The sequence below is a fragment of the Gymnoscopelus braueri genome, assembly GCF_963280865.1.
Source record: "Gymnoscopelus braueri genome assembly, chromosome: 1".
NCBI classification, from domain to species: Eukaryota; Metazoa; Chordata; class Actinopteri; order Myctophiformes; family Myctophidae; genus Gymnoscopelus; species Gymnoscopelus braueri.
This window is the reverse complement of record NC_137603.1, coordinates 5,173,114-5,199,596: the sequence shown is the minus strand read 5'-3', so window position 1 is coordinate 5,199,596 and position 26,483 is coordinate 5,173,114. Positions and strand designations below refer to the sequence as shown.

General features: G+C 42.1%; 2 protein-coding genes across 3 annotated transcripts in view; one reads left to right on the top strand and one right to left on the bottom strand.

Moving 5' to 3' along the window:
- LOC308089679 (uncharacterized protein) overlaps positions 1–26,483 on the top strand; it is a 496,849-nt gene that overhangs the window by 96,870 nt on the left and 373,496 nt on the right. The window lies entirely within an intron of this gene.
- On the bottom strand, positions 13,720–26,232 carry LOC308091107 (carbohydrate sulfotransferase 1-like). 2 transcript variants are annotated; one of them, XM_080436451.1, is made up of 4 exons: positions 26,036–26,232; positions 16,972–17,175; positions 15,216–15,562; positions 13,720–14,658 (listed from the first exon to the last, which is right to left on the bottom strand). In XM_080436451.1, the coding sequence occupies exons 2-4, from the start codon at positions 17,164–17,166 to the stop codon at positions 14,022–14,024; spliced, it is 1,179 nt and encodes a 392-aa protein (XP_080292577.1). In that variant the 5' UTR covers positions 17,167–17,175; positions 26,036–26,232; the 3' UTR covers positions 13,720–14,021. The 2 variants fall into 2 exon arrangements, with proteins under 2 accessions (XP_080292577.1, XP_080292576.1); XM_080436450.1 differs by having other exon boundaries at positions 16,972–17,181; positions 26,040–26,232.

Sequence of the window (26,483 nt, the reverse complement as noted above, 5' to 3'; positions counted from 1 at the left end):
TATACAAGGTTTCTGCCTGACAGCAATCAAAAGTTAGTTAGTCAGCCATATTAGTTTCATGATTATGGCATGTTTCTGATGGTTGATGTTAATAATTATGTTCATTTATTATCATAATAATAATAATAATAATAATAATAAGACATAAGACATAAAACTTATAGAGCACTTTTCTAGCTACTTAAAAATGTCAAATAACTTTATTAAAGCAAAAATGGGTCAACCATATAATAAAAAATAAATACTGGCTACCAAAGCAGACTAAAAGCTGTGAAAATAGAGCAGTAAACCAACGGCAGAGGGACTATGTGGAGAAGGACAGTCTGATGAGGTGTTCTGAGTGGGCTTTTAAAAGAGGGAGGGTGGGGGCTGCTTTGATGTGGGTTCAAAGTGAGTTCCACAGACAGCGGATGGCAACGGAGCGTGCCCCGTCACCCCAGGTCCAACACTCCGTCCCGGGGACCTTCCAGGAGCTTCAAAGCAGTGGTGTCTGGTGTAAAGTCACAAAAGTACATTGTACTCAAGTACTGTACTTAAGTACAATTTTGAGGTGTTTTTACTGTACTGGAGTATTTCCTATTTTCAGTACTTTTACTTCTACTCCTCTACATCTCAGAGGCAAATATTGTACTGTTACTCCTCTACACTTATGTGAAAACTTTAGATACTAGTTACTTTGTAGATTTGAATTATATACTAAACATACATTAACCACTTCAGCCCTACATACATGTAGGCCATTTTAAAATAGCCGATCTACAAGCTCACAATGCGTCGCGATGCGACGCATTGTGAGCTTGTAGATCTGCTATTTTCAAAATATATACATGTTTTACATTTGAAAACGTGTGAAATGGGACATTCTGCATACTGAGTACTCTTACTTTTGGTACTTTTAGTACATTTGGATGCCAATACTTTTGCACATTTTGAATTCCGGACTCTTACCTGTAACAGAGTATTTCTATAATTACAGTATTGATACTTTTACTCAAAGTAAAAATTGTGAGTACTTTTTCCACCACTGCTTCAAAGCAGTCGCGCACATCCAAGAACCTTTTTGAAGGCAGACGGTGGACCCGACACCAACAGAGATCAAAGGCAACAAAAGAAGGTGTTCACACTGTATGTGAGGTCAAGTCAGAGTGAGTCAGCAGTGAGGAGGGATGACTGGTCTTCTCTGTAGCTGAATACTGTGGTGTAGGAGGAGCCCACATGTCAAAAAGGTAGACACCATAATCAACACCTCCCTCCGAATCATAACAGGCTGCCTGAAGCCCACTCCTGTGTCCTACCTGCCAGTCCTTGCAGGAATTGCCCCGGCCGGCCTCCGACGAGAGGCTGCAACCATTAAGCTAGCAAGGAAAGCCCAGATACATGACTGGCACATCCTGCACAACACTACTGTGGAAATAGAGCCTAGAGTCCCGCCACCCTTACAACAAGGCGGCACAAGAGATGCTCCGCTCCATCCCGGAGGACTTGTCCACAAGTGCTCGGATGGCGGCATCCTGGAAGCAGGAGTTGGGGGTCTGCTGGGCCCTCCCGTATCCACAGTTACATCTGGGACCCGGGAGGTGGTGTTGAAGGAGAGGACCTACCGCGCCGGCAATGGACCCTACTGAACCGCCTACGCACTGGAGTCGGCTGCTTCAAATCCAGCCTGATCTCCAGAGATTACCGTAACATTGCACGGAACGAGTGCACTTCATTCCGTGGATAGTCGCCTAGAAACCCCGAAATTGCGTGCATATGTACGGCGAGTCCCACGGTGGGCGTAACCAGTCGCAACCCGGAAAAACCCGGAAGCAGAGCAGTCCCCACAACAAAATTTACGATTCTGTGCCTATCGGTACATAACTCAAACGGCGCTGAGTAGGCACAGGCGAACGTCACACCGTTCAGGACGGCAACTCGGTCGCCTTAGCTCCCTCGGTGGTCCTTCACAGGGTGACAGTTCGCCTGTGACTGCGCGCCTCCGAAATGGTTTTGTCACAAAGGGAGCGCCGTACATATGCACGCAATTTGGGGGTTCCGAGGCGACTATCCACGGAATGAAGTGCACTGGATCCGTGCAATGATACGTATATCTCTGGAGATCGGGTTGTTCAAATCAGCTATGAAGAAGTGGGGCTTGGCAGACAGTGCAGCATGCGAGTGTGGCGAGCCTGAGCAGTCTGCCGAACACATCATTAACACCTGCCCCCTGTACAGACCACCGTCGGAGACCGGCCTCTTCCAATTGGGACCAGAGACAAGGGCGTGGCTACACGATACTGAGTTGGACATTCGAGGATGATACACGACAGAAGAAGAAGAGGAGGGTTGAGGGGTCCGTTAGGGGAAGGATGCTGAAGATGGAGCTGCCAGGCAAGAGGAGGAAGAGGAAGGCCAAAGAGGAGGTTTATGGATGCGGTGAGAGATAGGACAATGCAGGTGGCAGGAGTCACAGAGGAAGACACGAAGGGCAGGAACAGATGGATGGAAACTACTGATGTTCGATATTTACTTGTTTTACCGATATCCGATAATGCAATATTGTCCAACTCCTAATTTCCGAATACCGATATCAACCGATATATGCAGGCTTTTTCACCAAGTCAACTAATTGTCAGGTAACAACATCAAATATCTAATAAAAATAAAATAGCTGTAATATCAATATAATATCTAATAAATCTAATATAATACAGTGATGCTGTAAAGTGCGAAAAAGGGGAAACAGAAACATTTTGTGAATTGTATTTATACACATTTCTTATTGAACGTCAAAACGCACCAGCTGCAGAGAATTGGGTGCTGATTTTCAATGAGGTTCAGCTTGAGCCTCTCTGCAGCAGGCAGCAAGGAAGAGAGAAACTAACAACTCTTCCTTAGCACGTGTTGAGTGCAAAATGCTATCGTTTGGTGTGAATGGATAACACAAGACGATGAGGCTGTTGAAAGTTAATTAACACACTCATACACACTTAGAAAACATTGCGAAAACAGTGTTCAACAAGCGTGATTGAAGGAGGGAAGAGAGAAAGTGTGGTCTGCAAACCTTTAGATCGCTTCCCTCACTCAGGCATTTCAAGAAAGCATTTATAACCTTGAACAGACCAATGCATTTCACTAAATGGAAAGATCCCTTCACATCACTTTTCGATCAGAGAGCCATCTCTTCAGCAGAAAAGACGTCCTACTTGAAGAGATGTGGGTGAACGAGCACATAGGATTCTTGATGGCACCTATAGGAGTGACAACGATGCTTATGGAGAGGCTTGGAGCAGATTGAATGAACGTTACAGTCAGCCTTCTGTCATTCAAACAGCATCTAGAGAAAGGCTTGCTAGTTGGCCTAAAAAAATCTGTAGGGAATTCTAATCTAAACGATTGTGAGGAGGACCAAAGCTTATTTCAAAAGAAACAAAACTCACGACTGGGCACTTAGGGCTGTCACGATCATGACATTTTAGTTGACGATTAATTGACATACAAATAATTGTGGTGTTTTTGGCATTGAACATCAGAACATAAACATCTTAATTACCTTTTAGGCTTTGTAAAATAAATTGCACATGACATATAAATAACTTAATTATAAAGAAATGACTGGAAATGACTGGTACCAATAATAAATAAATAAATGATGTGCTATATGGACCATTCTACCGAATTGTTTGAAATTGCAGTCCCACAATGAAAACATTATTTTAAGTAGTCAGACCTTACATGTGTACTAATATCATCGTATGATCTATTTAATCACAATACATTAATTGAGATGTAATATATAAAAAAATATACTTTATATGTTACTTCATATTGGGAGGTGGCTGTCCCAACCCCTAACTCCTAAATTTCAATTCATGAAAACAATATCTAAATGATTTTTGTCAATTTATTACATTTTGTTTTTAAATACATCCTTTATATTTATCTTAAAGGGAAGTTGAAATATTAAGATTGATTTTGTGGATTTTATTTAAATTAAAAAACATTATATAAAAAAAGCTGTCCCATGTTTTCATGTCACTACCGAAACACAACGAGTTTTAGTCCATAGGTGGAGCCTGGTTTTAGCCACACTCCCACACTTTTCACCAAGAAATTACATAGACTTCCTGTTCATCATGGCCACCTGGTGAGTAGCTAGTTTACTTCAGTCAGAAGTAAATGTCTTCCAAAGTCTGAAAATCAGTGTGTATTTTTAAGGATTGTCATCATTTCTGCAATTATAAACTCCTTTTGGGTTTTACTTCAAATGTGATGTTTTTTATCCCTGTACAACTGCTCAAAGCTGTGTTTGCAAGCCATGTCTTGCCTAGCATTGTTGAGTTAAGCTAAAAACTAGCTAAAATTGTCACTACCAAAACAGTCACTACCGAAACATTATGCTCAAGTTTCGGTAGTGACATCATTGTTTCGGTAGTGACAAAATTGGATGTTCATGCTTTTGAGACATTATTAAAGTTTTTCAAACATGTACATAATTGTAACATGTACATTCTATTTCATCATGTGGTTTTGCAGGGAGAGATAAAACACCTAAATGCCAAAACAAAATGTAAAAAGTGGGGCAGAGGGAGACAGGCAAAGGAGATGGAGAAGTTTTGTTGGGCTTCCACACGACCTAGCACCGAAGGTGATCAGACAGTAGTTATTAACTTGAAGAGCTTTAGCAAAGTTGCAGAAGACCTACGCTGTGACACACAGGCTAACGTCTCATGTAGGAAGTCACTCCAACACACCACAAGTGCATCAGGGACTGGAGTAACATGGTGGTACCTGTGACTCATGAAGACAGAGGACTATGAAAAAGGAATGCATGAGCTTTCGATCTTCTCTACTATGAGAAGTAGAGGAGATCAGTGTCACAAAAGCTGTGATACAGAGATGTGGGCTAGAAGTGTTGTCTGTGTACACCACATGTGTGTGTCTGTGTACACGACATATGGTACACTCACAATATCCTATCGCCTTCCATGAAACAGGACCATCCTGCCATTTGTGTTCAACTTCAACCAATGATTTAGTTCCTGAAGGACAACAATCCAAACACCCAAAAGCGTCTTCATCAGTGATGGGCCGACCGTTCAATATCAAGGAAAGAACCTTCCAGATGGGATTCACTGCTGTAAATTGAAGTTAGGTACCTGGAAGCTGGTCACAGAAAAGGGCCTGCTTATAGAGTTGGAGCCACCATGAAGCTAACTGCAGAATCACAAGTAGCTAGGGGTACGAGTCCGACAAGCCCACAGCTAAAGCCCTTTACAACACACTCCTACCTCTTAAAGTCAAGCTCATCTACGTGGAAGAGGAACAGATATGCAGAAAGCGCCATCCTTCCAAAAGAGCTGCCCACTAACAAAGGTACACTGAGCATTCATCAACTTATTTGTACTATCCACAATCCATCCACGCTTCTTTTACAGCTGCGAATGGAGGACAATATATGGTACTGTGCACCAGGGACACGGTCATTATCTTAATCCATCCACCTGAGAAAGTCACTCAGAGGCATGTCCAAAGAAGCCCAGCAGTGTCTAAAGCATTGTTCGAAAAGCCAAATCTGTGAAAATATTGATGCATGCTCAAGTGACTTGTAAATGTTTTAGTCAAGTGTTTCAGTTACAAAATACTTAATTTCAATATTAATTGCAAATATTGTTTGTCCTTCCAAATAAATGTATATGGAAGATGAGACCTATTGTTATTGCTTCAATAATGAATTACTATATTTTATTGATCATTTTTCATTATATTTCTAACATAAAGCAAACATATTCACTCATAACATTGTTATGAGTGAATATTTAGCTAAAAGAGTTAAGTGACTATGGCACCGCCTTGTAAACAAAATACTATGGTCACTACCGTAACAATACAGTCACTACCGAAACACCAGTTATGTTGTCAAAAATCAAAGATAGTGAGTTATCAACCAATATTTTATGATACTGATTGGTTAGGTGTATGTGTTATGTCAACAATGAATGTTTAGCAAAAAGAGTTAAGTGACTATGGCACAGCCTTGTAAACAAAATACTATGGTCACTACCGTAACAATACAGTCACTACCGAAATAGTGCAGTAACAACCGAAACACCAGTTATTTTTTTCAAAAATCAAAGATAGTGAGTTATCAACCAATATTTTATGATAATGATTGGTTAGGTGTATGTGTAATTTCAACTATCATTAATTCTGAAATCAATATAATCAACTTTATACATTTTACAAAGAAATATAGCATTTTTATTATCTTCGATACAAAAAGTACCGTCCAATGAGAGTCGCAGGTGGGGGTGGGTCTAACGACAAGCCAATCAGCGAATATCTGCTAAAACAAGCTGTGCGATGACGTCAGATGTAGGCGGAGCCGTGGATCTCTTGTGATTGGTTTAGGGAAATTCGAATCCCCTCCCCCTTGTAATCGCCGACACTGCAGCCAATTTCAGACTGAAGCTCCACGCTGCTTCAGTCTGATAACCAGGCTAGGCTAGGTTTCCCCACTTTCAAAGCCTTTGCTACTCTCATGACCATGGAAGCTGCGATGATCGATGTCCTGTGTGACCCCCGGTAACTTATTTTCCATGCTCTCCTGTCCTCTAATCCCAATGCTGAGAAACTGGAGTCCCTCAGAGAACAAAGGGAACAACGCCAGCGTTCTCGTCACTCAGACAGACAGAGCCGCAGACGGTTTGGAAGCAGAGCTTATAAATAGTAAGGAGCAGTGGTGTACAGTAACTAAGCGCAATACTCAAGTACTGTACTTGTAAGGTGTTTTTTACTTTACTGGAGTATTTCCAATTTTCAGTACTTTTACTTCTACTCCACTACATCTCAAAGGAAACTATTGTACTTTTACTCCACTACAATTATATGAAAGCTTTAGTTACTAGTTACTTTGTAGATTTTGATTATCAATACAAAACATATATTAACCACTTCAGCTCTATATACATTTCGTCCATTTGAAAATAGCCGATCTACAAGCTCACAGTGCGTTGTGATGCATTGTGAGCTTGTAGATCTGCTATTCTTTTAATACATCTGAAAACTTGTGAAATTGAACATGGTGGATTTGAACCCCCAGATTCTGTGGTGGCGGGCGGCTATTTACCACCGCACCACACGAGCAGGGCTCCTTAGAACAGTGCTTCTCAAACTTTTTCATGTGAAGGACCCCCAAAATGATAGGTATTTGGCCACGGACCCCCATCTCAAAATATTTTGTTCCAAGGACCCCCCAGAAGCAAAGATGTGAGTTACAAATGTTCCCTTTAAAATATATTCAAAGGTTTGCACAAAATGTTCACGATTAAAAAAAAATAGCATATCTACAAGCTCATAGCGCGGCACTCTGCCGCGCTATGAGCTTGTAGATCTGCTATTTTTGAATAGCCAAAGTATAAAAGGTAAAAAATGATTGTGATGCTAACACTACTCTGGCTCTTGTGTGCACCCCCCCCCCCCCCCCCCCCCCACACTGCTAACTGTGAATCATCAGGTATTTTTTAGCCCTCTCCCCGACAAGGAAGGGGGCGGGGCTAACATTTTGAGTGTGCTACAGTCTCTAAAATAAAATAAAAGTCTCGCCGGCGTTCCTGCCAGCAATCCCACAGGTCTCATAGGGGTAATAAAACACATTTGCAAAAAAACACTTTTTTGGGGGGTTTTCTTGGGATCATCAAAATCTTTATTTTAGAGGTGTTATGGATGCCAAATATCCAGACTAGAAAATTAATAAGTAAGGGGGCTGCGCGTGGACCCCTCCTAGGAGTTGTATAAAAAAATAAAATATTTAAACATGTATCCTGTATATCATTACATAAATATATGTCTAACATTTGTACACAATGAAAATAAAAAACACTCGCACACTGATGGAAGAGCATTCTGTATTGTTTTGCTTTTTTTTTTTTTTTTTTGCGTCTGCCCAACAGATGTGGATGTGCACGTCTTTCCTTTCTTAACCTTTTTTGATTAGTTGAGAATTCAGCGAGTTATGGTGATCTTAATAGTGGAGAGGCCTCCTGCTCCTCCATAGACGGTACATGGCATACATGCAGACACCAGCCAGGGCCGGCGCGCCCTATCTTTTGTTAAACATTAAAAGTAATACATTTTGATGGAAAGCTTGGAAAAAGCGTCAGAGAAAGCTTGCCTATAGGGTGCAAATGGGGCTAGGACCGGGCCTGCAGACACTGGTTCTCAAACTTTTGTCAAGGACCCCCAAATTAATGTATTTGGGTCCCATGCATGTACTGTATGGGTCGTGAGTAAATATCCCCTGTTTTCGTTGAATTTCTTTCCCCAAACATTTTCAATTTCCTTTTCAACAACAAACACATTAAAATAAAGAAATAAAAAAATGTTCAAAGGAATTTCATGAATTAAAACAAAAGGAATCAAAGAGATTAGATCAATAAAACACGTTTTAAATAACGTTTAAAAAGTCGTGAAAATAGCCGATGCGACACGTTGCGATCATATAGATCTGCTATTTTCACTAGTTTCCTGGGGGGAGACCTCAAATTTCCTGAACCCTGTACCTACCTACTGACTTATTTGAAAGATGGTACTGAACCACTCTCAAATTGATGCAGTATTAAACACAGTTCACCAGTGTCTCCCCAATGGTGTCTGTGTGCCACTAGGTCTTAAATACTAAAGCAGAGATGGGATTTAGTAGTAAACAGGTTTTATTGTGGCAGCCAGGCTTATTTTACATAACCGGAAGAGCCTGGGATTATGACAGAATTTACAGAGTGGCTGAAACTCATGACATAAACTGCTGCTTTTGAAAGTAGCAGCCAAGGGTAAATTATGTTCCAAACTAAACTAGTGTAAACACTTTTTAGTTCCAAATACTACTAGTGTACGTGAAAGTGTTTGTGTGGGTTTTTGTTTTTAGTATTTTTACTATTACTATTTTAGTGTCTATCTATCTATCTATCTATCTATCTATCTATCTATCTATCTATCTATCTATCTATCTTTATGACAGACAGACAGACATAGTCTGTCTGTCTGTCTGTCTGTCTGTCTGTCTGTCTGTCCAGCCACTAAAAATAACCATTCTTGTACCTTCATGTAATAATAAAACAGGTATATGCCGCCATCTGCTGGTGGAACTGAAAACAACATGGAGGGAGTTTGTAAGATGACGTGACAGCAGCTGTACAGAGCACTGGGCAGAACACAGAAACTAGGCTCTCATCCTTTCAACAGCCAACAGGTGCTGTAGGCCTACCTACTGCTGCCACAGAGGTATGTAGGCCTACCTACTGCTGCCATAGAGGTGGGTAGGCCTACCTACTGCGGCCATAGAGGTGGGTAGGCCTACCTACTGCTGCCATAGAGGTGGGTAGGCCTACCTACTGCTGCCATAGAGGTGGGTAGGCCTACATACTGCGGCCATAGAGGTGGGTAGGCCTACCTACTGCTGCCATAGAGGTGGGTAGGCCTACCTACTGCTGCCATAGAGGTGGGTAGGCCTACCTACTGCTGCCATAGAGGTGGGTAGACCTACCTACTGCTGCCATAGAGGTGGGTAGGTCTACCTACTGTGGCCATAGAGGTGGGTAGGCCTACCTACTGCTGCCATAGAGGTGGGTAGGCCTACCTACTGCTGCCATAGAGGTGGGTAGGCCTACCTACTGCTGCCATAAAGGTGGGTAGGCCTACCTACTGCTGCCATAGAGGTGGGTAGGCCTACCTACTGCTGCCATAAAGGTGGGTAGGCCTACCTACTGCTGCCATAGAGGTGGGTAGGCCTACCTACTGCTGCCATAAAGGCGGGTAGGCCTACCTACTGCTGCCATAGAGGTGGGTAGGCCTACCTACTGCTGCCATAAAGGTGGGTAGGCCTACCTACTGCTGCCATAGAGGTGGGTAGTGAGACAGCCTGGTTTGCACCATGATAATAAATACAAAGATAATCATCTATTTTCAACCCTTTTCATATCAAGGTCCATTATTTATTCTGCATTTGAGCCGTCTGGGGCTCAAATGCACCATTTGATGAGATATAGCCTCTTAGACCCAAAACTTTTTTTAAAATTTGATTCATTTATTTGCACAATAAAAAAACTGTACAAAGGTAACATTATTCAACAACACATTCCCTGCCAGGTAGGCCTATTAATTAATTCATTATGTAGCTTCTGCCAGGGTTTTTTACCTTATATTGACGATCTTTGCAGAGCCACGGGAGCCGTGATGTGCACGTGCACGTAAACAAAGCATGTCTGGAGGATGGGGGGGGGGGTCTGATTTCTAAAACTCAAAAAGAAGGAGCAGGATCTGCGAGTGCCAAAAAAATGTGCACTCTGCGAGCACCGCTCCATAGAGAATCCATTTCCTGCTCCAGAAGACGTGGGGGACCAATCAGGGCCCAGTATACGAATATGGGAGACTGTAATTGGTAGTTGGTTGTAGTTCTAACCAATTGTGTCAAGGGCCATTGTTTTGATCCCGCCCCTTGGGAAAAAAAACGTCCTCATGGAAGCACCAGACTCATATCCACACAGTGATATACTGTAGTCTGGCTACGCCAGGCTAGCTAGGATCATTCCTAAGTTGCGTTAGAGGGCCCTCTTGTGGAATTTTCAACAAACATAAATACATGTAAAGACGGAGATCTCCGTCAATGGCAGTCAACGGGTGGATTTGAAATGATGGAGATCTCGGTCAATGGCAGGGAATGTGTTAAATAAACACAGAAGGCTTATATAAGGTTCTCACCTAAAATAATAAACAAGTAGTAAGTTAAACATAGTAATCAAACATAAGACACAACAAACAACAAGCACCTTGTGTGCAGTTGAATGTGTGGGTGCGTGTTTCTGTGTGTTGAGTGTGTGTGTGTGTGTGTGTGCACGTGTCTGCTCGTGTGTGTGTGTGTGTGTGTGTGTCTGTCTGCTTGTGTGTGTGTGTGTGTGTGTGTGTGTGTGTGTGTGTGTGTGTGTGTGTGTGTGTGTGTGTGTGTGTGTGTGTGTGTGTGTGTGTGTGTGTGTGATGTGTAATGCAGATGTTTAACAATAATTTAATTGAGCGTAAAATGAAACCAATTGATCTAATAAGGTAATTATTGTGTTTTTTAGTTTTTGTTGGTTTTAGGTCTGTGTGACTTTTATACATTTTGAACCAATGAAAGGTATCAAGAGCTTTTTTCCCGAAAACAGTTTTGGACATTTTCCACCCCCCGACTGCGACGATGTAGCTGTCAGACACATCTCCTCTGTTCTCAGGAGGACAGAAATACCACAGTGGTAAAGGTCCATCTGCGACATTCACTATTTCACTAGCAAAGACCACACCATCAAACAGAGAATCGATTGGGTTGTATTTATTGAAATGGAATTATGAATGGAATGGAAACAGGGAAATGCATTTGATTATGTGTATGGTGCCACTGTGGAAGGAATTGGTTAGGTGTGTGGTGCCACTGTGGAAGGAAGATAAAGGTTAGAGGGTTGTTGGGATGAGGGGAAGGAGCGCCTTAGTGTGAAAGGCGTGGTCGGGGGCCCGAGGGGGATGAGGGGTTTACCTATTACTGTAATGTTACCACAAACTTGACTGAAATAAACTAAAAGTTGCGGCATACAGTAGAATAATGATGAGAGAACTCTATCCAGTTCCATGTATGGTACATATGGCTGAGATTTCAGTTCCTTTTTCTCAGTTCTCTGTCTGCTGGAAAGGTCTAGTCACACGATGGATGGTTTGTCAAAATGAAAGTGTCTTTCCATGTTCCCTTTCTTCACTTACTGTATAGTTGTTGCAATTCATTTTCCCATCAAATATAATGTGTATAATGTGTATACTATGTATTTTGTCTCATGACGTCTGTTCCCAAACTCATTCAACTGATGTCTTGTCTCATTAGTAGTGCTGTCAAACGATTAAAATGTTATCACGATTAATCGCATGCTTTGTCATAGCTAATTGCGCGATTAATCGCAAAGAAGTATTTTTTCATCTGTTCACAATGTATCTTAGGTATATAAGTATTTTATACCCCTATCAACATGGGAGTGGAAAATATATTTGCTATGCAAAAGTATGTTAATTTATTATTAGAAATACTTTAAAAAGCCAAAAGAAACTGGCACTGCATTATCATAAACATAGGCTGCAGCAGATTTTATACATTAACACAAAATAATGGACCTTATACAGGATTCTACAAAATAAAACAAACATAAATTTAGCACAGGATTGTAGCCTCCCTGTTACATTCCAATATACTAGTAGCATTTAGTTCCCTATTGAAAGTAGCTGAAGAAATAATGTAATTGTGTCTAATGACTTGTGGGTGCGGGGTAACAACAGTAAAGGTACTGGAAAGGAGCATGCTCACAGACATAGAGAACTGTGTCCTAAACTACCAATAAATATGCGATTAATCGCGATTAAAATAATTTATCGCGATTAACATAGCGGTGAGTTAATTGCGATTAATCAAGTTAACTTTGAAAGCCCTACTTATTAGATGTGGTTGAAAAATAGTAGTATCTTAATAATCAGGTAACACACGTGTACCATTGATATGCTGCTAGGCTCAATCCTGTGTTCATTCACACTGCCCCATTTGTTAGTTTCAAGAGTTGTGGTTTCCGTTAAGGTGAACAAGTATTCCATGTTGGTGAGAAAGTCTCAGACCGTCTGAGACTTTCTCACCAAATGAACCCTGCAGTAAGTGAAGAAAGGGAACTTGGAAAGACACTTTCATTCTGACAAACCTTACATCATCTGACTAGACATTTCCAGAGAACTGAGAAAAAGGAACTGAAATCTCAGCCACATGTATTTGTGTACCATACATGGAACTGTATAGAGAGAGACACAGACAGACACACGCAGACACACACACACACACACACACACACACACACACACACACACACACACACACACACACACACACACACACACACACACACACACACACACACACACACACCGCCCATTAAGTCTGTCACCTATCCGGTGAACAGATATGGGAAATGTTCTTATTCACTTAGATTATATAAAAAAAAGAGATTAACAAATTAAGCCCTTTTTTAAGCCCTTAACAAAAATATTGAAATTTATATTTTTGTTTTGTTCCATTTTTGCTTTGGCAATGGAGAGAGGGAGAGGGAGAGGGATAGAGAGACCCCCTCTTTAAACAAAGAGTGAATTTGAATGTCAAAGGAAATGGCCAGTCTCCTGCTGGGTCTTTGTCTGGCAGAGGAACGGTAAATCACTGATTTCCAAATGTATATAGACAAATTTCACTGTAAACATTTTCAACTGTACATTTCCAATGACGTACAAAAACACCAGCAAACTGCGGGTTTACTGAGCAACTGCAATTGCCCAAAGTTGCCCATTAATGCCTCTTTTCATGCAGTGTATGCGTGTGCTTCTTGCAAGAAACACTGAGCATGAATGAGAGCGGGCACGGCGTGGTATAAATACAACCCTTGATTAGTTTGGTAGGAGGAGATAAGGGAGGAGTTGTTATCAACGCCACCGCAAGCAGAGCTTGGGAGGAGTTGATGTCGGCCGGATTGGAAGTGGTTACATGGGGGAGGAAATTGTTATCTGGTGTGGTCTTCCCTCCTCAACTTACATTGTACCAATTGCATTTATTGCACAGTAGGGTCCATTGTAATCACAGTTTCTATAAAAACAAACTCATTCTCTGTCTGCCTGAACACACCAGCAACATCTTTGAATGAATGATCATAAAATGGAGACAGTGCCTTGTCTTGGCTCTATTTGTGGAGATGTTTAAAACAAATCCTTCAATCAGATGTTTTTCTTTTTTTCTGTGCTCATTTGTACTTAAAAGTGTGCTATTTCTAGAACAAAATGAGAATCATCCGTTATTCCCATATGGTGCATTCAAGGATCTTTAGTTTAGTGCAAATTTGAAGAAACAAACAGAACAAAAAAAATCCAGAAACAATAACTGAACTAAGCAAATAAGGCAACATTTATGAATATATCAAAAATAGTATTTTTCCCAGAACTATCTTTGTTTACAAAAAAGGTACAAAAGTTTTGTCCTGGACAAGCGAGAGGGACATGTTTTTCAGTTCCTCCGCCGACCTCACAGTTTTGTACCCCAGCTGGTGGAGCACCTTCTGACACACCACCTGTGTGTGCTCCACCATGTCGTAGGACAGTTTCAACCGCCAGCTCTCCGCCGTGGTCGCCGAGTCCCTCACCGTGCCGAACTTGTGTTTGGCCGACGGCTTGCTGCTGCCCCTGGTGCTCGCCTGTATCCAGTCCTCCACGTCCTTGTCCATGGGCAGCCCCAGGTAGTCGTAGATCTCCCTGGATTTGAGGAGAGGGTTTTGTGCCAGGTCCTCGTAGCGAACCAGCATGTACTTCCCTTTGAGCCAGGGCGGCTGACCGAGGCCGGTGGACACGGAGCTGAGGAAGTCGTGGCAGACCATCGTCAGCTGGCTGAGGTCCAGGTTGTCGGGCCGGCGGCCAGTGGCCTGCCAGATGCTCCACAGGCGGTACCTGTCCCTGAATGTCTCGATCCGTGACGAGAGGATCCCGCGGGGGTCCCTGACCAGCTGGATGACCTTGAGGTTGAGCCGGGGGTCCTCCACCAGAGAGAGCAGGTCCCCAATCTCCGGCACCCGCACTATCTTGATCGCCACGTGCCTCGGAATGAGAATCAGAAGAATCAACTTTATTGTCACATCACAGGTTTACAGGTGTAAACAAGAGGGTGACATTTTGTTGTGTGCAAAGCTCCATCGTTTTTGTTATTTCCATGAAGCAGGGACCTCCCACTACATATTGGATTCATGCTCAATGTGTGTTTTCAGACATTTAACCACTTAAACCATCAATACTCTGTAAACTGGCCTGTGGCTCGGTACTTGGTCAGCTCTTTTTTCCCTCTACACCAAACCTCCGAAAAAAGCCGACCTAAAAGCTCAGATCAGATAAGATAAGCTCAAAACAGATGATTTGAATCGAATATTTAAGAAAAACCATGGAAGGGGATTCTTTTGAGAGCTTCATGAGCAAAGATAATCCACTTCAAAGTCTCAAAATCGGTCAGGCTGACCACTTAGACACGCGAGTGCTTGGGGTCCCGGACTCCCTGTTGAAGACCCCTGCCTTTAGAGAAAGTAAAGAAGAAGAGGGTGGGGGGGGGGGGGGGGCAAGGAGGGGGTGACAGATCAATAAATACATTAAAAAAAATTATGCACCTCTTGTCGCGGCATGCCTCGGTCGCCAGGGTCATGTTGAGCGCGGCGCACTTCTTGACGCAGTCGCCCTCCTCCACGTTGACGTCAGCGGGGCCAAAGGCGTCGCACACAGGCTGCTGGCACAGCGCCCGGCTGGCGCCGCGGCAGAACAGCTTTTCCGTGATGTGGTTGGCCGGCGCCGGCTTGATGTAGCTCTCCAGGAAGTAGAGGTCGCAGTCGTACAGGCTCCGCAGCAGGTCGCGGCTGGCGCCCAGCATCACGCGGCGGTCGGCCGAGGTGGAGCTGTGGGACAGGCTGGGGATCAGGGTGGTCTGGACGTGGTAGAGAGGCTCGTACAGGTAGAAGACCTACACAATACAATAGATACTTTTATTTTATGACACACAATCCACAGCAATATGTCACCTTTAAAAGCATCAGCATGTATTGTAGATATTTGAATTGTCTCCGCCAGGCCGAAAGGCATGGCGAGAGAGTATGTTTTACCCCCTGTCTGTCCGTCCGTCCGTCCGTCCGTCCGTCCGTCCGTCCGTCTGTGAGCAGCTAATCTCCGGCACCGTTAGCCTGGTTGTGCGAAACTGTGCACACACACTCCCTGGATGCCAATTCAGATCCTCTGCCCCAAATGTTTTACATCGGCCTGTTATAGCGCCACCAGGAGGTCGATTTGTGCAAAACTCATTTTTTGATATTACTCCTACATATTTTATCCAAACATCACGCAAATCGGTATACAGTATCTCTATAGTCATGTGGTCAACACGGATCTGTCCGATTTTCTATATTCCATCCTGATTGGCTAAGGTTGTCTTCCAAAATGTGCAGGATTGTTCCGTTTTGAAAAAAAATGCCTCAAATCATGAGCGCAGCTTGCGATTTCACACACGCATTCCCACTAGGCCGAAGAAGAAATGCCACCGTTTTCACATTGGCCTGTTATAGCGCCACCAGCAGGTCTAATTTAGCAAAACACATTTTTGGCACAAAATGCCTCAAATCATGAATGCAGTGTCCGATTGCCGTGAAAGGCCTAAGAAGAAATGGCACCCTTTTCACTTTGGCCTATTATAGCGCCACCAGGAGGCCACAATAACGTAAGTAATAAGAGGCCACAATAAGTAAGATGCGCGAACGCTGGAAGCGAACGCAACTCGAAAATATTGTGTATTTACGGACTTGTAATCCGTGTTATTTCACCGTGATGGGGAGAGAACATTCACATTGTGTGTGTGTGTGTGTGTGTGTGTGTGTGTGTGTGTGTGTGTGTGTGTGGGTTAATCGCAATTATTTTGGCCACAATAATTGCACCAGTGTGTTGGCTGCCAACTCAAAAGGCGTTCTCTGTGGACACGCCCCCTAATGGAAAATGTCACAATAAAGCCGAAAGTTGTTTCCATTGTGGTCTACTCCATTGGTTCTCAAAGTGGGGTCCGGGGACCCCCAGGGGTCCTTGGGGGGGGTACCAGGGGGTTCCCAGCAAAATGAGTTAATTTTGCATTCATTTCAGTTTAACCACTTGAGCCCGATATACATAGGCTGTTTGAAAATAGCCGATCTACAAGCTCACAACGTGAACATCTTGCAAAAATGTTTAACATTTGGAATTGTTTTGAAACATTTTGACACAAATCTTGTATGGGGGGTCCCTCGTCCCTGGCACAACACATTTTCAGATGGGGGTCTGCGGCCAAATACATTGAGTTTGGGGGTCCTTGACATGAAAAAGTTTGAGAACCACTGGTCTACTACTCCATACCTCCTGTTGCTGGTTGAGCAGCTGGCCCATGAAGGAGGAGCCACTGCGGGCAGTGGCCAGGACCAGGATGTGGGTCTTCCTGGCCGTGGCATTGAAGGAGACGTAGGGCTTGGAGGTCAGCATCCGAATGGCCGCGTACCGGGTGGCGATGGAGACCAAGGCCAGCAGGATGACTGTCTTCCAGGAGCATTGCATGCCGAAGCACTTCATCTAGACACAGTGGGCCAGCAGGGAAAGTATAAACATATACTGTCACTGTCGGTTTGGAAACATTGTATGTCCAAAACCGTTACTTTTCAGGAAACAAACTTTTTCTGAAATAGTGAAAATAGCTGATCTACAAGGTATTTATTGTGTGTCTGTGAGAAAACGACTAACTTTAGCTGGTATAGTGTCAGGGGCGTCACAGCCATTCACTGTGCGTACGACGCGACACAGATCCGTGATTTCATACCCCCCACTTTTTGAAAAAAAAAAATATATATATATTTTTTGATAATAAATCGGTAAAATCAGGCAAAAATAAGAATGAAATAACCTAACCCTAAAACCGAAATAAAGTAACCAAAACACGAAAAAACTAAATCCGCCCAAAAAACGTTTGAAAATACAGAATTTGTTTACATTTGACAGTTACAAATGTTTTTCACGCTTTTTCAAAAATAGCAGATCTACAAGCTCATAGCGCGGCACTCGGTGCCGCGCTATGAGCTTGTATATCTGCTATTTTTGAATAGCCAAAGTGTAAAGTAAGGGGTATAGTCCACCGAAAGTCCATCCCCCCCACCTTCTGAGAGCCCGTGACGTCCCTGTGGCTCTTTCATATTATGTCTCTTAGATGGATTCCAAACAGAAGAAACACAGTGCTATACTATGGGCCCTGAGGAGTGGGTGTCCCACCTGCGAACGTTTGCTGCATCAGGGGTCTGGCCCTCTGAGGCAGGAAAACTTACACTGCTACAAGAAACTTACAGATCCGGTTAAGAGTGCAGGTTACCACTGTTTAACACTGTGTGGTCCTCTCCTCTCCTCTCATTGGCCAAACGTCCAACTGGTTATCAAAGTGGGGTCCGGGGACCCCCAGGGGTCCCCCCCTGTCTTCCTATTGGCTGGCCTTTAAACAGCTATAACTCCAGATGGCAGCATGCTACCGAGTCCAAAATTGTTTTTCTTCCAAACTCTTCTTCTTTTTTTAACTTTTTTTTGGGGGGGTCTGCGAACAAATATAAATGCTCAGTTTTTTCCTCAGACCACCAGAAGTGGGTGAAACAATAAGCACTTGAAACCATTTGAGTAATTGTTTATATATATTTTTTTATAATAATTTTTTCAAACATTGTTTTAGATGCTCATTTTTCCCTTTTTTTTATTTTCCTTTTTTAGGTTTCGGTTTATTTTTTAATTATTATTTTGCTGCTTTTTTTTTTTTTACTCCACCAAAATGGACCACCCAAAAACCTGTTAGGGACAAACCAAAATGTATCTAGGGGTACCCCTGGAGGAAATGTATTTGCCCTGATATAAAATGACATGACCCCCCCTCTGAAGGGAAACAAAAATCTATGACCCTCCCCAAGTGATTAAAAAAAAAGGATTAACCCACCCCTAAAAAAGGACATTTACCTCAGTAAAAGTATGCCTCTTAACCCTAACCTTATTCCTAACCTTAACCTCAGTAAAAGTACCGTTTTATCTGAGAAAATAAATTGACCGCAAAAATCCATGGAGTGCATGGAATGAGCGTCTGATGATTAACACAGTAGCCACAAGCTGGGGAACATTTGGGAGAAGAAGTAGAGGGGAAGTAGTGGGGGAAGTAGTGGGGAGGAAGAAAAGAAGGGAAAGGAATGCAATTCTAACTCAGCTCTGTCACTTTGCTTGACTCCATTATTCTTACAGATTGTTTTGGTAAGAACAAGTCAATAGGCTACAGCTGTAGACATATTGTCCAATTAGGCTATTACAAAATATACACCAGATCTCTCAAGCACACTGCACACATAATATAGGCACCACCAAGCCTAGATTTGTTTATTTTTATTTTTCATTAAGAATTGAAAAATATATATTTGTGTATTATGGAACACATCATCATCATCATCTGTTTTTACGTCTGGAGACCCCTGTCCAGGAAAGGCTTCAGATGCGACTCCTCAGGAGACTGGGCTCAGATCTGAATTTCATTAGGCGTTAGGAACGGGTTGCGACCGCATGCCCTTGCTGACGTCGACCCCAGGCAGTAAAAATAACTGGAATTTGTACGTTTTAAGTATTTGAAAAACATTAAGTTAGGTGCGCCCCGTCAATGCACACCTCTCTTTCATAGGTTTTTGGTTTGGCCCAGCCATGTGTATCCAGACGGCTCTGCTTTCAGTTTCAACAGTGTGGCAGAATCAGAGTTAAATTAACTTTGAGGATTTTTACTGTGTTCTACCTTCTCTGTTTTTCACTCTCTGTGGCAACACGGAGGATGTACAGTATAGACAGGTTTCCTGTTTACAAACATTAGTGTGTGTGTGTGTGTGTGTGTGTGTGTGTGTGTGTGTGTGTGTGTGTGTGTGTGTGTGTGTGTGTGTGTGTGTGTGTGTGTGTTTGTGTGCAGGCCCGGATTGGACGGTCTGGCACTTCTGGCAAATGCCCACCGGCCCTGTAAGAGAAATTGGCCGGCCCGGTCCATTCACTACATTGTCATGGGGGGGGGGGGGTTGAAGCGATTGTGTCTTTAGTAGAGGGGAGGTGGAGACTACGTTCCCCCCCCCGCTCAAGTGGTTTGCTCCACGTTTGACGTAAACCACTTCAAAAAAGCCGGGCGGGAATATGTTGATAGAATGCAAGCAGGTGGATTGTACTGTCAGCAGGTGAAAAATGGAAAGAAAACAAAAAAAGAAAGAAAAGGGTGGTGCGGAGAAAGTAAGAGATAAAAAACGAAAATGTCTGGAGGCTGATGGGGGGAAATGTATAAAAATAACGAAGCTGTTTGCCCAGTCTGCTGACAAGCGTGTTAATGTCGCGGTTGTCGCCGGTGGCAGCAACTGCGAGGACGAGGAGTCGGTCCATAGTGCTGCTAGCACTAGCACCGCTGCTACCACCAAAGATGTGGTCGTGGATCTTATTCTGGCAGAACCCGGCGCTGGACAGTGCATTAATATCCCAGACTCAGAGGAGGAGGAGTCAGCACTGGATAATAATAATAATGCGGCTGCTGTGGAGGTGGACAATGGAGCCGGTAATGTTGTTGCTGATGTCGATGATGAGGGGGGGGGGCTGGTAGTGAGCTGGAGGAGACTACATTTAACTATTTCGCACGGCCAAAAACAGTTGATTTGGATTGATTTTTTAAGTCTCATCCATTTCAAACAACCACCAACAGTACAGTAAAGAATGTCTTTGTGGTTAATGTCGTGGTTAATTTCCTTTTGATTATCCAATGTATACAGTAGGTTTAAAGGTCTCATGTAGTCGCTCTGTGGAGTGTGAAGCTGTATATTAAGTGTAACAAATAACTGCATATAGGCAATGTGTAGATGATTTGATTGATAGACAAGTGATATTAAACTGGGACTGTGACTAGATCGCGGTAAAATGGACCTACTGACGTGACCTATACATGGAGTAATTACAATTATAGTAAAGAATAGTTTCCAATGTATATTCGTGAAATATGAACATCTACAATGGTTCAATAATAATTAGCATGGATTATTACAAACGAAAAATATCTACTATTTTAAATTGGTTTAGTAACTAATCAGGATGCAAAACCAGCAACCATGCAGAGCTAATTAACAATCAGATTAAATAGGCCAGCTAAAATATTTGACAAGCAATAATCAAACAAAATATAACTACCACAATTATATATTTCGTTTTCGTTTTGTTTTATATATATTTAGAACACACTATTATTACTGTTGCAATGTTATTTAAACCGTAAACCTATATGGCCAAAAATAAAGTAAAATATGAAGTAGAACAAATAAAGTAAAATCAGGCAAAAATAAGAATTAAATAACATAACCCTAACCTAACCCTAATCCTAACCCTAAAACCGAACCCTAAAACCGAACTAAAGTCACCAAAAACTAACACAATCCGCGACAGAACCGCCAAAGATTTCGGCGCCCGCGCGCGCGACCGGTGAGGATCACAAATGCCAGGGCCGATTTTCTGTGCCAGTCCATGCCTGTTTGTGTGTGTGTGTGTGTGTGTGTGTGTGTGTGTGTGTGTGTGTGTGTGCGTGTGCGTGTGTGCATTCAGAGTGCAAAACCACTTTAAAAGAATCACGTACAGCTGAGATTAATAAACTGTTTGATTAGAGTCAGCTAGAGCAGGGGTTCACTGACCACTGGGGACCACTGGGAGGGGATATGGGCTCAGATTAGTGTTTTGGTAACACTAACAATATGCATCCCAGGTCTATAATACACTATGATCAGCTTATAACTCTGTATGATTAGAGTTAGAAGAACTAAAATACTTATAACCCTTTATAACACTGTTTCTCAACCAATTGTCCATAGACACATGTTCTTAAATAGTGACTGTTAAGGGCTTGATATAATTCATTGCACGATACTACGCGCAACACATTTAATCAAGACATTAATTAACAGTCATTATTTAACTGAAATATATAGTGAGCAGAGTGTTTTGAGTGTTTGAGTGTTTTTGAGAATGTCTCTTACTTCATCCAGCCTTCTATATTAAACTCATGTTAACTGATGAGTTAGCAGACACATGCTATTATATGGGCACATTTCCTAATAATGATGACTCAACCAGGCCGCACTTCCACTTCTTGAGATTCCAATTCCCCTTTCTGTGGAATTTCCAGTAACTGCTGTCAACAACATCGATGTGTCATCTTATCATCATGCATATGTTTGGTAATTAAATTAATCACTTTTGCACAGACTTTATCGCTCTTTTATTTAATTATATTCCATTCAAAGAACACCCCTGAATGAAGGGACATTTGTGGGTAGCTCTGATCCACAGCCATAGAAGGAGGTCTCGTTAGCGTTATGATACTTTAGAGCCGTTGCCCGCACACCCCCGACAGCGCAGCGGCCGCAGCCTCTCGTCTCTAGAAAAAAATATAATAATAATACACTTTCGCTACTCACCAAAACAAAGACGGTTTTAATATGTTGAAAGCCTACTTTACTTAGTGTAAACACTCAGAGCCGCCAACCTCACGTCTAAAATACACTTTTTGGCCAGAAAATAAAATATCTCACCGGAAGGAAAAACTCCAGTTACTCCACAGATCTGGTCAATGGAATTACATAAATTGTTATTATGGTACCAGTACGACTGAGAAAGTAACGGAGGGGTATCGTTGTTCACAGTTCTCCTGAATTCAGAAAAGCTGTTGTAAAATATATATATAAAAACCTATTTTAATAATTCAAATTTGTATGACCCTCCCTTGGACTCAAAGTAAAATTAGCTGGCCCTCCCTCGGACTAAAATTAGAAAGGCATGACCCTCCCCTATTTTCCTCCAGGCCCCCCATTTTCTAAATTTCGACTGGTCCCTTAGGAGCACGTGTCAGGCTATTTGGAGTCGATTGGTGGTACTTTGTAGTGACACTATTTTGAGTCTCCAGCCAGCTGCAGGCACACTTTTTCTTAGGATATTTGTTTCTAGTGTATTCTGTTGTTTGCTTGCTTACAACAATAATATATATCTCTTCCCATGACATAGCTGTCCTGTGGTTGCAAAACAACCCACACTAGACCCCAGGGTTCTCACAGACATTACTAATTTAACCTCAGAAAACAAAACAATTATGTATAACAAAACATTTTAAAATAAAGACAAAAACAAACCATATATATCTGTATACCCTCTGAACCTGCTTATTGAACATTTAATTTACAATGTTCATTCTCTGGTACAGATATACAGGTGTTCAACCTATTGGAGTACAGATTTAACCGTCAGGGCCGCTGTAAGTCATCTTTATAGCATATGCAGATACACTGGCATTATCTATCTCAGGGGTCCCCATCCTTTTTGGACCAAAGGACCCCCTCCACAATTTTGCAAACTTCCACGGACCTCCAGCCCCATCAAATACTCATTCATATTCATTATTAACCACCCGCAATGTATATATAGTTTTACTGTCTCTATACTTGCATAATCAAGTTGAAGTAACTGATTACATAATGTATTCATTATTAACCCACATTGAATGCTATATAAGTTTACTGTCTTTATTCTTGCATACTTGGGATATCTGATATTGCTGTCCTGTTATTACGGGGCCAAGCTCAGGCTAGGCTCCGTTTTGATATTGGCATTATTCTCTGTTCTTCTGCCGTTTTTGGCAGTTCTGGCTTAACCGTGCTGTCGCTTTTTACGAAACTCAGCCATATGGTAGATGGTCATGAAAAAATATCAAGAAATCATTCTCACAATCTTTCGTCAAAAGGTGGCGCTATAGCACTCAATTGAAAGTGCCAACTTTGAACAGGTACAACTCATGCCCTTGTTTGGCCGAAAGTCGTGAATCTTGCTTACACTTGTGCCTTGACTCATGAGGAAAACATCTATCACTTTGACCAGTAAGCTCCGCCCTTAGATTGTCCGCCATATTGAGCAGTTCTTTTCTTCTTCTTCTTCTGCCACTTTTCGCAGTTCTGGCTTAACCGTGCATACGTTTTTTACGAAACTCGGCTATATGATAGATGGTCATGAAAACTATCAAGAAATGAATCTCACACTCATTCGTCAAAGGGTGGCGCTATAGCACTCAATTGAAAGTGGCAACTTTGAACAGGTACAACTCATACCCTGTTGGACCTACAGCCATGAAACTTAAATACATGCGTCTAATCATGATGAACAACTTTCACACTCTGACTTTTGACCTCTGACCTTTAGATCTCCCACCATTTTTAATTATATGAAAAACATTAATTGGCTCATAAAAGCTTCATTTTTTCACTTATGGAAAATCCGCCGCCAACGTTTCGTTGGCATAGGTTCAAAGTTCATGTGTAAAAGGTTTCGTGCAGATTACTCAAAAATCCCAGGAGGAGATAGGTTTTAACTATTGCAGTTTTATGACAATTATTCATCTGCCCCTAACGCATACATGCAGACTCACATTTGTTTGAAACTTTGCAGTAATGTAGAGGGTCATAAATATCACTGAAACCAATCTTACTCCAATTGGTTAAATGCAAACTTTAAACAGGCAAAAGTCATGCCTCATTTGGCCGACATTCTTGAAACTTGCTTACACATGTGCCTTGACTCATGAGGAACACATCTATCACTTTGACCAGTAAGCTCTGCCCTTAGATTGTCCGCAAATTTGAGAAGTTTGAAAAACACTTAAACCAGGGTTTTTGAGCAATTCCTTCTTACCTCCAGGCTCTGGTCAAGCCTTACACCCCTGCCCGACCACTTCGGTCTGCCGCCTCGGAGATCTTGCCTCCCCTAGAAAACCCTAATAACCCGAAAAGCAGATTGGACCTTCAGTTCCAGAGATAATGGCCAAAACATCTTGAAAACTGCCACTTTCACCGATATTCGATGGCCGATTTTAGAAGGGGGGTGGGGGGGTTTAAAAAAAAATATATATATATATATATACATATATATATATATATATATATATATATATATATATATATATATATATATATATATATATATATATATATATATATATATATATATTCGGATAAAAAGAAAAACGATCTACAAGCAAACGAAACACATAATGTGACGTGAGTGCTAATTCAAGAAGGTTAGAACAGAAGGGCCCCCTCTGTGCCCCAACAGTTTCATTGTGGGCATGGGATCTATTTAGCCACTGCTTTTTCATTTTATTATAGACACCTAATTCAAATAAGTCAATAGCTTAATGTATAATTATGAATCAAACAATAATAATAAAAACATAATTTATGATTAACATATTGATGATTGCACTTGACTTAATATTTTCACATGGCAATGGTTGAAATTTCAGTTCCTTAGTTTATGTATTTGTCTCAGTTCTCTGTCTGCTGGAAATGTCTAGTCAAATGACGTGTGGTTTGTCTGCAATTGTCTATCCAAGTTCTCTTTCTTCCCCATCAGTTTGCAGTTCTTGCTGATGAGACAAATACTTACAGTAGACTAATGATGAGAGAGCTCTATCCAGTTCCATGTATGGTACATAAATACATTATGGCTGAGATTTCCTTTGTCTCAGTTCTATGTCTGCTGGAAAGGTCTAGTCAAATGATTTATGGTTTGTCAGAAAGTATCTGGTCAAATGATTTATGGTTTGTCAGAAAGTGTCTTTCTTCACTAACTGCATAGTTGTTGCAATTCATTTTCCCATAAAAACTAATGTGTATACGGGATCGAACTGGGAACTTTGCAATTCCCATCCAGCTACTCTACTGGCCACTCTACCCCTGAGCCACTGCCACTGCCAATTAATACCTTTGCAACCACTACATTAATGGCAAGTATTTCCTACAGCTTTACATAGGTTGTGCATTACATTCACCCATTCACACACTGATGGCGGAGGAAACCATGCAAGGCACCAACCTGCTCATCGGGAGCAATTAGGGGTTCAGCGTCTCGCTCAAGGACACTTTGACACTAACTCTGGGGGAGCCCGGGATCGAACTGGGAACCTTGCGCTATATGGTAGAAATAGGTCAACAGTAAAAATGACGCTAGTTTTTTTTATTAATTAATTTGTAATGAGTGGCCCCAACAAATCACCAGAACTACTTAATATTCATCATAACCGGACCAGAACTCTGACCACAGGACTCGGGCAATCAATTAATACCTTTGCAACCACTATATTAATGGCAAGTATTTCCTACAGCTTTAAGTCCAAAAATCTGTACTAACCCTTTAAGACACACCAGTCTTACTGGCACGCACGGCCCTATATAAGGCCCAGGTGTGCGTGATTACGCGTATTATTTTATCTCCACCGGGCAGTCTAAGACGTGGGTCTTCTGAGTAGAAGTGTTGAGCAGAAATTATCAAGAACAGACTCTTTTTGGACGTTTTTTTTTTTTTAGATAACTACTTACAAGTTGGCAGCCGTTGGAATCCACTGCGAGGTGCAGTTCAGAGAGCTGGTGTTAAGTCGCTCCTCTCGGGGTTGCTGTCACGGCTTGTTTGTAGGCAAAGCAAACAAATTAAGGGAAGTGTGGACCAGTGGTGTAAAGTAAACAAGTACATTTACTCAAATACTGTACTTAAGTACAAATTTGAGCTTGTAGACCTGCTATTTTCAAAAGATTTGTATACATCCTAATATACAATAGAGTCGTGCGCATGCATGGCTGTCTATCTGTCTCGCCAGCGTGTTTGTGAGTCTGCCTCTCCAAGCTGTTGGTGTCTGGGTCTCACCAAGTTTTTTGAGGGGTGGAGCTACAGGGTTTCCAGGGGGAGCTTTCGCTTTCGGTTTGCATGTTGAAACAAACACCGCTGCTGCAATGAACGTCTGCCCAGGCTACTAGGGCCCCACGCAG

Bases quoted from the DNA above. Each gene is read 5' to 3' on its own strand.
- LOC308091107 (XM_080436450.1), bottom strand. From the start codon at position 17,181: ATGAAGTGCTTCGGCATGCAATGCTCCTGGAAGACAGTCATCCTGCTG. The intron at 15,563-16,971 runs GTATGGAGTAGT...TGTATTGTGTAG, and splicing joins TGCTCAACCAGCAACAGGAG to GTCTTCTACCTGTACGAGCC. The intron at 14,659-15,215 runs GTGCATAATTTT...TCTCATTCCGAG, and splicing joins GAGGCATGCCGCGACAAGAG to GCACGTGGCGATCAAGATAG.